Here is a 12394-nt window from a genome sequence, read left to right as displayed (position 1 = left end):
ACACCAGGCTTGAAACTATTATTTTCTCTGCAACCTTTAGGGAAAACTAGCTGGCTTGAGTTCTAAAATCCTTATTTGATTATTTATAATGGAATTAAGCTTATAATTATTACAGTATGTTCTACTTTAAACATTTAATACTGATAGTATTTCGAGGACTAGTAGATGTGGGAAAATCTCTTAATAAAAACATTTGTTGGTGGGAATCATAGTAAAAGCAAACCTCCAAATATCTATTTGTAGGCCATAAGTGTATAAGCACAACCATATGGGAGGAGATAACCAGTCTCTCCCTTCATATATATTTTTTTATTTTCTTCTTATACCTTCCCAAAACAGAGACATTCAACAGTAGTTAGAAGGCTCATCTCCCAACATTTAAAAAAACTGCACCCCCCAATGGGTGAACAAAGTAAAGAGTAGTAACCTAGAGTTCAGCTGAGAAAGCCACCGTGGAGCCTTAAGTGGTGAGGTCTTCCAATTTCAGAGTGATGTGTCTTCAACTTGTGTCATCATTTTTGTGGAAAAACATAATTTAATTTTGGTGAAATGAGATTCATCTCCCGACAGGATTAGTAACAGCATTCACTGAATTTCTCAATCTTCTTTTGTGAATTGTGCAGAAAATGAATGGTAGCTAGAAGATCAATGGGATTCCAGCTCCAGCTGCAGATGAAATTAACAATATAACAGGACAAAAACACCTATATTTTGATTTACAAAGCTAACAGCAGGTTTAAATCTGCAACTTAAGTACAGACCAACTACACCACAACCTTTTCAAATGGCAAAAATACAAAAAAGTGTTACAAAAATATTTCAGAAAAAGTGCATAGTCTAAGTGCATAGTAAATAAAAGCACTGAAAAATATCTTGCTAGAGGGAGTTCAGCTTGGAAAAGTTATTATTACCAAAGCTAAACAGTTTTATTTTACACAAACTATACTCAAAAATAGCTTTATGAGACTGATTTCTGGCTAAAAGTATCAAAGGGTTTATTAGTCAAGAAAACAAAACAAAACCCCAGAAACACCTTAATTGACAAGAGTGGTTAGAAAAAAAAAATAAGCTGCCTACCCCAAAGTTCAGGCTAAGATTTCTTCCATATTATGGTACCAATACATCCATTAATGGCAGAATGTGGCAATTATGGAATTATTGCTAAAGTACTTTTGAAATTAAAAAAAACAAAAAACAAACCTTAAAAAAAAACCCCAAAATTAAACCCAATACAATCTGACCAAACATGTCGACTTACAGTTTCAAGGTTACTTTACAAGTAAAATACCTACATTTACACAATAAGCTCTTGGTAGCATTTTCAGACTATTGTTCTTTTAATTTATCCCGACATGCTATAAATGAATAAATTACACTACTTAAAGAATTACTGTTGATAAGCTTTCTTCTTTCATCAGAGAAAGAGTGCACAAATGAGATCAAGCAGCGTGCGCGCGCGCACACACACACACAGACAGGTGACCTACAGAAGCGGGTGGGGCTAGAGAGGGTGAAGAATCACTTGAACTTCACAGTGAGACACTCTCCAAGGACGAGTCAAGGGCTTAAAGCCATTTCATGAGTATTTTAAAGAAAAGCATTTTGTATTCAAACCCTTTAACGCTTTCATTCTTATTCAAAATCAGTCCAGCTGTTTAGTCAGTGGCAGCAAGAATTACAATGTCAAGTTCTGGCAGAGGCAGCACTAGGTACTGTGCCTGGCAAGTCATAAAAAAACATTTTTTCCTTTAGAGCCAAAGAAAACCTTTAAATTAAAAAAAAGAATTTTCAACACTAAATCTTAAACAACTTGCAAAAGAATATCATGTAACAAATGGCTTGAAGTAGTCTATCAAAAAATTGGGGAGATTTTTATTTCATTGAGTCAGCAAGGCATTTTGTTTTAAAAAAAATCTCATTTCCTTACAGAAACAGTTTTTAGTTTTTAATGAACCTGTAAACAAAAAAGCTCCCATTTCAAAATAAAAACAAAATCCCAGATCATATAGATGTTTACAGTGATTACATATCTAAGCAACATACATACATGTTCAGTTGTAAGATGTTAACTAAATTTGTGACAAATATGCTTTTTTTTTAATACCAAGAACATTATAGAGTTAATGCAGAGTCCTAAGGATAATCTAGTAGTCACTAAATTTTTCTTAAGTCTTCACTTTAGATGCTGTTATTTCTAGCACAGGTAAGCAGGCAGTCTTTCATATGTTCAAACACTGGAATCTTTGGTTGCTACCATATCAGCTGGCTTGCAAACAAGAAGCCAACCATTTAAAGAATGTTTTAAGTGAACAACTTGCAAACCCCAGGGATGGAAAACCCTAAGAACGCACAATTGTGAGCATTTACAACCATCACAACTGTGGCTGAAGACTGTTCATGCCGTTCTTCTGAAATGAGATCTCAAAGCAGGATATTTCAAAATAAAAGGTTTTAACAAAAAATTGGCATATGCACAATTTCTCCACCAATTTGTGTGTGTCAACCATTTAGTTAACTTTTCCACTTGAAAAAATGCAATAAAAAACCGGACACCATGTTTCACTATCTCAGTTAATATTCACAATTACAGCGGCTACAACTCCAGACAAAGCATCAGCAATGCTGCCCAGAGCCAGTTTATACTGAAATTAAGTTCTTTACACCAAGTAAATGGTTGTTCACAACCACTGGCTAGTGTACATATGAACTAAAATTTCTAGATTTGGGGAGAAACAAATGCTGCTCCGATCATCTGCTCTGCTTCTTCTGTTCTTCAATTCATGCTTAGAAACCTATTAAAAAAATAAAAAATAAAAAAAAAGAACGTTAAAATTCCAAGTTAAAAAAAACACATCCAAAATAGGAAAACTAGGTAGAACTGAGACAATAGTTACTCTATAGCAGCTCATGCCATTTTATCTATTTGAGAATCACTAGGCTTAACTCTAAAACAGAAAAACATCTGTAGAACGTATTTTTCTAATTTGGATGACCCTAGGAAGGAGTGGTGTACAGTGGATTAAAAGCTCAGTATACAAGTCTCACGAATTACTAGTAATTCAAATGAGTATGTTCAGTTTACTTAATACCTATTGTTTTCAAAAATTCATTCAAGCAACAACAGATAGACTGCTTTTACAATGAGCGTATAGTTTCAATCATATTATGAGCATAAACTTTTTTTCTTGTTTTTCTTCAATGTTAGAGATTTGAGCCCAAAGCCTCTGAGCTATAACACTGGCTCTTTGTAAATTTGAAACAGGGTTTCCAACTGGCCTCAACATCCAAGTACAGGGATTGCAGGCATGTGAAACCATGCCCAGCTATGAAAAAATGTTATTTTAAAAACAGAAACCTTACATAGAGCTTTAAAATTTATTTACTTTTACTTGCTGACATTAAAAAAAAAAAATTTTGTCACTGATTTGAAAAAATGTAAACAAGTGATACTTTTTGGGTTTTATTTACTTCTCTAGTCCTTTCACTCTGTACATACTTCCCTCTTCCCCTACTAGTAGACCCTAGGACTTCTTCATAAAGGCAGGTCTGAATACAAGAAGGTCGCAGGTCATAATAGTTACAGGTTTTACCTCTGGCTACTGGCAAAGAGGAAATAATGCCTCTTAACCTGAAAAATCCTATTATAAGCACTTTCTCCTCTCACAGACACTCTTTGAGAGATTAATGCTCCTTTGATCCCTTCTTCCAAACTTTTTTTTTTTTGAGACACGGTCTCACTATGTAGTTCAGCCTGGCCTTGGACTATGTAGCCCAGGCTATCCTCAAACCCATGGTGATCCTCCTGCCTCAGCCTCCCCAGTGCCCAGTGCGTCTTCCAAACTCTTACAGATGGCCTATGTTAGCAGCTCTAACCTTTCCAACTTTTTAAACAAATCACATTTCCCAAAACAACAAACTGCTCCTTTTTTCAAATATTTGTTAGACAATCTCCTTTGGGCTTCATGGGATACATAAAATATCCCCGTCATTTACTTTTTATTCCAAGTATGATTTAGGTGTTTTTGAAAATAGTATCAAACATTTATACATCATTTCTTGGTAAATATTCTCTTGTTAACTTTTTCATTTTAAGGGCAGAAACTACCATCCTCATTTATTTGATAAACACACTGCATTAAGTAAGCCTTATGGACAAAGATATGAGGGCCTTACTTTTTTGTCTTTTCACAGTGCCTAACAAAACAGTAGGTACATAAAAGACATTGTTGTCTGAATATTAAGTTCACAGGAAGCAAATGTGAAAAAAAAGACAATGAAACCTTGAGAATATATTTTACCACAGGGAACATTATATACTTGATACACATTATTAAACTGGATGAACAAAGTAATCTCTTATTCACATATGACAGGGTCTTGCTATGTAGCTTAAGCTGCCTCAAACTTGATCTTCTTCCCTCAGCTTCTGCTGGCATTACAGACTTGTACCACTATGCCTGGTCCGGAAATAAACTAAAAACAAACAAAACCAAGCCTCAAGTAAATTAACTAAATTAAGGTATGCAAGTTAAGAAACTATGGTCTACTCAAATAGAAATGGCCCTTATAGTATTAAGATTTGGTTTCAAGCCTTGCAATTATTCTTGTGATTCCCATTTGTTTTTTTTTCCTGGTACCAAGAATTGAACTCAGGAGTGCACTTGTCAGGCAGGCGCAGTGCTGAGCTACATCCCGGGCCCCCTTGAAATTATTCTTGAAACATTTCCACAACTATTAAAACTGGTGGGTTTTTTTAATAATAGTTTGCTTATGTAATCACATTGTAGTGAATAATTTGTCATGTTGAATTTTTCCAAATGATTTTCAAGTAGAAAACTGACCACCAACAAACTAAAAAGGAAATCTTATATTATCAGCCAAAAATCTTAGGAAACTCTCTGGTTTTTAATAATGGGAAAGCTCTAGTTAAGAACTTTATCTGTTCAGAATTGCTAGGTCAATTAGTGATTACAACTGTTTAAGAAGACTGGCTAAAGGCTGGCCTAACAATATTCTGGTATGAGAACAGCAGTCAAATCCAGATTTAACTCTTCAAACGAGCCAGTGGAGGGACACTCCACCCAGGATCCATGGTTTTCTCCAAGGATTTGTTCGAAGTGTTACTGAAGTAAGTAAAATCTTAAAAGGAAGATTCAGCAGGTATTCAACATTCAATCTTCAAGTACTAATAAACATTTCTGTGCTTTAGTCTTTCATTTTTATCTTGCAATCCGAATGACATCTCCTGGCTCTCAAAAATTCAAGAATACTTCTTCACTATAACATCTTAAAAATGAAGGATGAATCCCCTTGTTCCTAAAATAGAAAGGAAAAGAAAGTTAAAACAGAGTTGGAGGACTAACGTGATGATTCGTGAGTTAATGGCTGCATTTAAGCTTCTTTTTAAATCTTCAAATGGGAATGAAACTTTTTATTATTTTTATACAAGAATGAATATTCTGTCCCTCAATCTGAAATCTAAAAATTGAATGTATTTTATTTGTGAATTCACTTCAAATATAACTGATTTTTATAAAATAGAACCAAAAATTAGTTTAATGGGATATTTATGTAGTAGTAAGTCTTGTAGTCCAGGCTGGCCTCAAACTCTCGAGGATCCTCCTGCCTCAGCCTCCCAAGTGCTAGGATTATAGGTGTGTGTCACCACACCTGGCAGGTTATAGCAGTCTTATAAATGTGTGATGGGTTGTCACTATAAAATCTCATTTCTATTAACTTTGACTATATGCTTTCGTGGCCTTTTGGTTGCACAGAAATTAAGCTCAGATATTTTGAATTAAGATTGGCCATATATATAGTTTAAAAACAAAAAACTACAATAACTCTTTCCAGTAGAAACATAAACTACTGGGAAAATTTTCTATGTGTACCAAAAAAAGACAATTGACAATTTAAGTATAGCAGGTTTGTATGCCAATCTGCATCAACAAACTAATGATCTGGATTCTTTTGTCTTCCCTACTACAAATTCTCCAATAAATTTCTGAAGTCACTGAATATTAAAATACCTGTTACAACTGAATCCTTCTTCAACTAGTAGATGTTCTGCATTATACACCACTGAATCACTGCAACACTTTTATTCTTCTAGGTCTCCTGAAAGTTGTCATCCAGGTAATCTGACATGTTGAAAATTTGATGGGCCCAGCAAGCCTTGGAGACATGGGCTCTAGGTCATCACAAATCAGTTCTTGCATACTCATCTTCATTTTCCTGTTGGGTTACTTAATTCTTTTCTCTCCAGCTTTACTGTTCACAGTGAAAGAAACTGACAAAAACTCAAGATTTCAGTGAGGAGATGAAGTTGACTAGTGCTTCTTTGGAATGAGTGAATTCAGAGCAGATCATCTTCAGTTATTTCAATGTCTTCCCCTGTGATTTGGGTTACGTTGCTAAGTGATCAGCCATGTTCCTGGCAGTATGGTGAAGTCAGAAAAAGTTCAGCCACACATAATTAGCAGGTAAAACCTAGTACATATTAGAAAGTAATTTAAGGAAGACCATGGACATGGTAGGTTAATGTGATGGGAAAATACTTCTAATCTTCTCTGAATGCAAACAATTCTGACATCCACTTACATTATTATGATAAAACTATGTTTAATACCTATAGTTGGTATGGCAAGCAAAAGAGTTAAGATGATGAGAGTAGAGAATAGGATTATATAAGGATTAATCTTTGATTTCATTATTTCTGTAATTTTGGTGAACTTAACTGGATGATGATGATGATAGTATTTTCTTTCTTGAGAGGAGGTATTGCAATACTTGCATTCTACAGTCTCAGCCTCCCAAAAAGCTGAGATTACAGATATGCATGCCACTGTGCTTGACATTAACTAGTTTTTAAATGTCCTGAAACTATTTCCCTTGTTTACTACTGTTTCAATGTATTAAAAAGTGTTTTTCTGATCATCACATATGCTGAAGAAAAGGAATTTCACATAGTTAAAATGTCTTTGTTAGTGTGTTGGGTGTGAATTTATTTTTCTCTTGAATGTAACTAAAAACATGAAATTATAATCTGGCACATCAGCACTGAAAAACTAGGACAGATAATAATGAGCATTAGGAGAAAAGCCTTGTTTCCTTGGTCTTTTGATGGACTTTGGAATGTAGTATTTGAAAAAGAATAAAGAAAAGTAATCAGGGCAGCAATCTGCCTATTATGTAACCAGCCCATATTACCTAAGTAAGCTGAACTTTAGAGTCTTTTGGACATTTTAGAATAAACTGCTAATCCAGGTGCAGTGGTGCTTGCCTGCAATCCTAGCACTCATGAAGATGAGGCAGGAGGATTGCTGAAGTTTGAGGCCAGCCTGGGCTACACAGTGAGTTCAAGGCCAGCCTGAACTACATGGTGAGACCCTGTCTCAAAAAGAAAAAAAAAAAAATGCAACTTACTATAATTTTCCATGAAGGAAACATTAGACATAGATATTTCAAAAATAACCATAACAGTTATCTGGAGAATTTCCCCAAGAACAAATATTCCTACAATACAGATCTACTTATAAAAATCCATTTATGATACTGAATTCACTAAAATGCAAATCTTAAAAAAAGCAATTATTATTTAAAAATAAAAGCAATTATTAAGGAGGCAACTAAATTTTTTAACTAGGGAAATCTAATATTGTGTTTTCATCACTGAAAAGATTTCCTGAATTAAAGAATCACAGAGATGCCTGAATTCTTCCTTAAATAAAAAAGCCTACTCTAGTGGGCCCTAAGAGACTACTTTTACACACCTCTACTAATTACAGATTGAAATAAAAAAAAACTTTTATATTGTGCTGGAGGTAAAGTTTGAAAGTTAGACTAGCCTCATATTTACTGGATGTCCCCTCAGCCTGCTATATTTTCATGGCTCTATATACAAAGGGATTTTTATAAGACTTGACTAGGCACTATACTCCATACACAAGAAATAATACAGATGCTTTCAAGAAGTTCAAGAGTGAAAAATAATTCTGGTACTTATATTCTGTGGAGCGGCATATTTTAATAACAAGCAATATTTTGCTTGGGGTCAAAATATATCTATCACCTAGAAATTCTCTCCTACCTCTTCCTGAAACCTGGTCTCTCTACACTGCCCAGGCTGGCCTTGAATTTCTGGGCTCATGTGATCACCCTGCCTCAGATGCCCAGGTAGCTGGGACTACAAGGCTACATACCTAGCCTTAGAAATTCATCTCTGAAAGTAGTCAATATGTGATTATTTATTGAGACATTTCAAAATTTTATGAGTTCATTTAATAATTTGTATGACCACTGTCTGGTGATGCTGTTAAATGTAAGATTTTAAGTTACTTTTATGAAAAATAGCAACAATACAAAATAAGTATTAAACTTAATTACAATTTTTTCTTTTTAAGATGAAACACACTAACTTGGTAGATCTAATTTCTCATCTTTTTAAAACCTGGATAAGGCCAGGCATGGTGTTGCATAACTATAATCCCAGTATTTGGAACTCTGAGGCCAAAGGATTGGTCCAAATTGAGGCCAGCCTGAACTATACAGCAAGACTCTGTCTCAAAAAAAAAAAAAACAAAAAACAAAAAACCCGGATAAGCAGGACAAAAATTCTGCTTATTTATTAAGATATATAGTGAACAATGGAACTAGCTCAAAATAAAGTAATTCTTTCTGAAGGCTGGTGAATGTCTGAAGTAAAATGTTCTAGGCCAGATGAGATTTCAATCTAATTTTAGTTCTAGAGATTGCAACTCATGATGATCCTATTATCCCAGCTAGCTTCAGGCAAAATTAGCTTCATTTTGTGAGAAAAAGCAAATATCTTATACATGCCAAGTACAGGAAGTCCTTGGCTTAGAGATTATATTAGGTCTTAACTAAATAGTAGAACCATTTCTCAGTGAGAGTACCAACCTCATTATGGATTTCATGGGCCCTACAATCAGTTATACAATTAAAACTCATTAAGAGGCCAACAAATCCCAACTAAGGTAAAGAGGCTGAGCAAAGTATTAGTTTGCTACCTGGAGCTTAAATTTATTCATCAAAGGATCCCTGCTACATTACAACTTCAGTTTTGAACTCTTCCTAAATATAGAAACACAGAAGGGAAACACCTCAAACTTCATTTCTAATAGATGGAGCTGCTGGAATGAGGATAACATCAATTATACTATTTTTTTTTCAATTATACTTCTTGAAAAGTAGCCTCTATGAAGATTAAGTTCAGACCAGAGAAGTCATTCAGAAATTAGATAATTAGAAACAAACAAAATAAAATCAATCCTTACTTGCCCTCCACTTGCCCCAGAAAGGGGAAAAGAAAATAAAAAACATGAAAACAGGAGTTGAACTGAATGGCGACAGCGGTTAAGAAATTGAGCTGTGCCCTAACAGTTGTACTCCACAGAAGCATAGAGTACCGCAAAAAGACAGAAAGGAAATAGATGAGCAGCACAATGGCATTTGCCCCAGTTATCTTCAATCCTCGAGGGCTAACTGCACACTTCAACTCTACAATGAACACCTACAGCCTGATATTTCCAACATTTAAAAAAATAAAGCCAGAAACAAAGAAAGCACTTTAAAATTAAGAACTTTTACACTTGACCAGCAAATAAGAGAAATTTATTTTTGTGATTAGGAAAGATCTATGAGCTTTGCAGTTACTTGAGCATTTGGGAGTACATGAGATACTCTTCAACCGAGAGGACACTTTAGGGGCAATGCCAAACTCACCTCTTGAAATTAGAACATGTTCACAATTTCCTCCTTTAAATACTAAAGTATTAACATGCAAAAAAATTCTTAACACTGTTAGTCTGAAAGAAAGTCAAAATACCATGGCGAATCAGATTCATTATTAAAAATCAACAAGTGTTAGGTCTAGGATTTTGGATTGATTGATATAATACCATATTCCCGACACCAAATGTTTATTTTGGAAAGGGGTTAATGAATGAGTAAAAAAGATGCAGCTGTTAAAAATGACCAAAAATCCCAAGAGAAATGATATAATAATATACACACATATATGTATATACAAATACATATACATATATATATATATGAACAAAGACATTTGGGTTTAAAGTTAGTAGTCAAATTTTCCAAGGACGTTTTTTTTTTAAAACACAGAGTCAAATTTTTGTGTATTTTAAAACCACCTCCTTGATCTAACACTGTTACAAATGAATGAATTATCCAATTTTGTATTCAATTTTTTCCCTGTAACGTCACTTGGTTCTTGGCTACTAACCTTTCATGTTACTCTTGGTTTTGTCAGTTTGCTTGCCTGTGGGGGTTTGGGCCTGCTGACCCTGCCCACTGGAAGAGGCTGCCTGCTGTGCTGCTTTCTGCTTTAACATTGTCCAATCAAATGTGTAGTCATATTGGTGATTCAAGGTCCTGGAAAATATAAAATTACATTGTTTTTCCCCCCCAAACTGAGGTACCACTTGGCAAACTCTAAGATCTCTCCCCCTACAAATATTTTAACTCTTCAGTGAAATAACTTCTGCTTTTTAAATGACATGATTGAGGGAAAGTCACTCTGGTGTCATCACTCTTGGTCTGCTACATTAGATACAGATAAAACTTCTCTTTCAAACAGAAGGTTCCTTTATTTCTTCAAAAGAGGCAGATGAGTGGAAATGAAAAGGCAGAATGAAGAACTATAATTCTGAGCCAAGCTGTTATTCAGGAGGATATTTGCAATGGAAGGTAAATTACCTATAAGCCAAAAGAGCAGGGATGGAACCAAGTTTGAGGGAGATGTGTGTATTGATGCCCTAGGAAGACTTTCTTGGAATTAAAGAATTACCTCAATTTCTACTTTCCTCCAACTAAGAGCTTGAGCTACATGTATGCTAAAGGAACTCCAATTTGGGACTGCCTCCTCATTCCAAAGATTCCATGATTATCTGCTATTTTCATTGCTTTTTAATTTTGTACTCCATCGGGTTCTATACTAAAGCTAGAGAGTTCCAAGGGGGCACTGACAGCCACTTATAAGTAATGCTGAGTTGCAATTACTTTGGAAAAATTAAGACTACAATGATTCAACTGTCTCTTTTACTCATATTGTTAAACCTCTTTTACTATAGTTTGGTAATTATCAGAATAGGTAAGTTAAATAGAGTTAATCTATTTCTCACACTGACATGTATAGTCTTAAAAAATATCTTAAAAACTGACCTGAAAAGGATGCGAAATAGCTGCCTCAGGTACATGTAATCTGGGGCTTCCTCAAAGCGCAGCCCACGACAATAGTTTAAGTACATGGCAAATTCTGCAGGAAATCCCTAAAGGTTTAAGAGTTAAAAAAGAGCAAAATACAAACTGTTAATTTAAAATAGGAAAATAAATTATTAAATATAAGCAAAAAAATGTTTCTGAATGGGATGTTTCATTACTTTACAGAGAGGTATGATAAAATTATGGCCTGGGTTTTTTATGAATTTCAACCAAGCTTCATCGTTTTACTCACTATTATAAAGACTTTCAAATAAGTACCAGTAAACTATGTTTCTTTTCTCTTTTTATTTTGGTGTCAGGGATCGAACTCGGGACCTTGAGCTTGCAAGGCAGGCAGCGGCACCACTGAGCTAAATCCCTGGCCCTACCCACTTTATTATATACATTTTTTTATATTTACAGAGGAAATATGCATCTTTTTCCTATACAGAACTATGTTCCCAAACAATTCAGATATTCCACTTGTTTATTTGCTATCTTATTGATGTCTATAAAAAAACTCAAAAGATTTTTGCTCGTTTGATTTTTGAGACAGGATCTCACTCTGTAGTTTAGGCTGGCCTCAAACTCAGCAATCCTCCTGCCTTGGCCTCTCTTAAGTACTGGGAATATAGGCGTGTGCCGCCACCACCACCAGCCTTTGAAGACTTTTAAGGCTCTTCTTATCTGTCACCAAGAGGATTATGCCATCAGCAATGCAGCAATGAAAAATATTAAAACACACCCAAAACCCAATTATCTCCTCCCTCTTAGTATATGCAAATGTGGAGGGTGGGAGTTAAGGAGGCAATCTCTTCCCACAAACTCATGATTTGAGAAATTTCTCATAGGAGTCCAAAAAGGACAGAATGGTTACACCTGCAACATTTTATACTAATCACATTTACATAATTGGATTTAATGGTTACAAAGTACTCATGCTATTTCTTTGTTGAGTGAAGACCTAAAACCAAAGCAATGGATATATTACACATTTTAATTTTATTTTCAAGTATGCAATTACTGTCTCAAAGAAGATCATATGGCCTTATTTCTATGGAAGAGATCATAGTTATTCATCAGGACACAAATACTTCTCCACTCTAACTTATCTTTTTTGGTACCAGGGATCAACTCCAGACCTTGTGCTTGC

The 12394-nt window shown here is 34.8% G+C and overlaps 1 protein-coding gene across 10 annotated transcripts in view; it reads right to left on the bottom strand.

Moving 5' to 3' along the window:
* Nucleotides 1-294: 294 nt before the first annotated feature.
* The window catches only part of Csnk1a1 (casein kinase 1 alpha 1), a 47753-nt gene continuing 35653 nt past the window's right edge, over nt 295-12394 (bottom strand). For 2 of the 10 annotated variants that reach the window (XR_015438838.1, XR_015438841.1), the window contains 4 exons: nt 11203-11309; nt 10265-10413; nt 4365-4473; nt 295-2792 (listed from right to left, as the gene is read on the bottom strand). Coding sequence is in view for 5 of the 10 variants with exons in the window: in XM_004854392.4 (XP_004854449.1) it covers nt 2785-2792; nt 10265-10413; nt 11203-11309 (264 nt within the window). In the remaining 5 variants the exon portion in view is untranslated. Of the gene's footprint in view, nt 2793-4277; nt 5317-6028; nt 6490-10264; nt 10414-11202; nt 11310-12394 lie in introns of those variants that run through there. The other 8 variants (XM_004854394.4, XM_087180605.1, XM_004854392.4 and 5 more) reach the window with 6 other exon arrangements.

The sequence above is a fragment of the Heterocephalus glaber genome, unplaced genomic scaffold (genome assembly GCF_053883595.1).
Source record: "Heterocephalus glaber isolate CG9 unplaced genomic scaffold, H.glaber_assembly_v1.0 deba00001463, whole genome shotgun sequence".
Classification (NCBI taxonomy): Eukaryota; Metazoa; Chordata; class Mammalia; order Rodentia; family Bathyergidae; genus Heterocephalus; species Heterocephalus glaber.
Note: the sequence above shows the minus strand (reverse complement) of the source record. Positions and strands in the feature narration are given on the sequence as shown.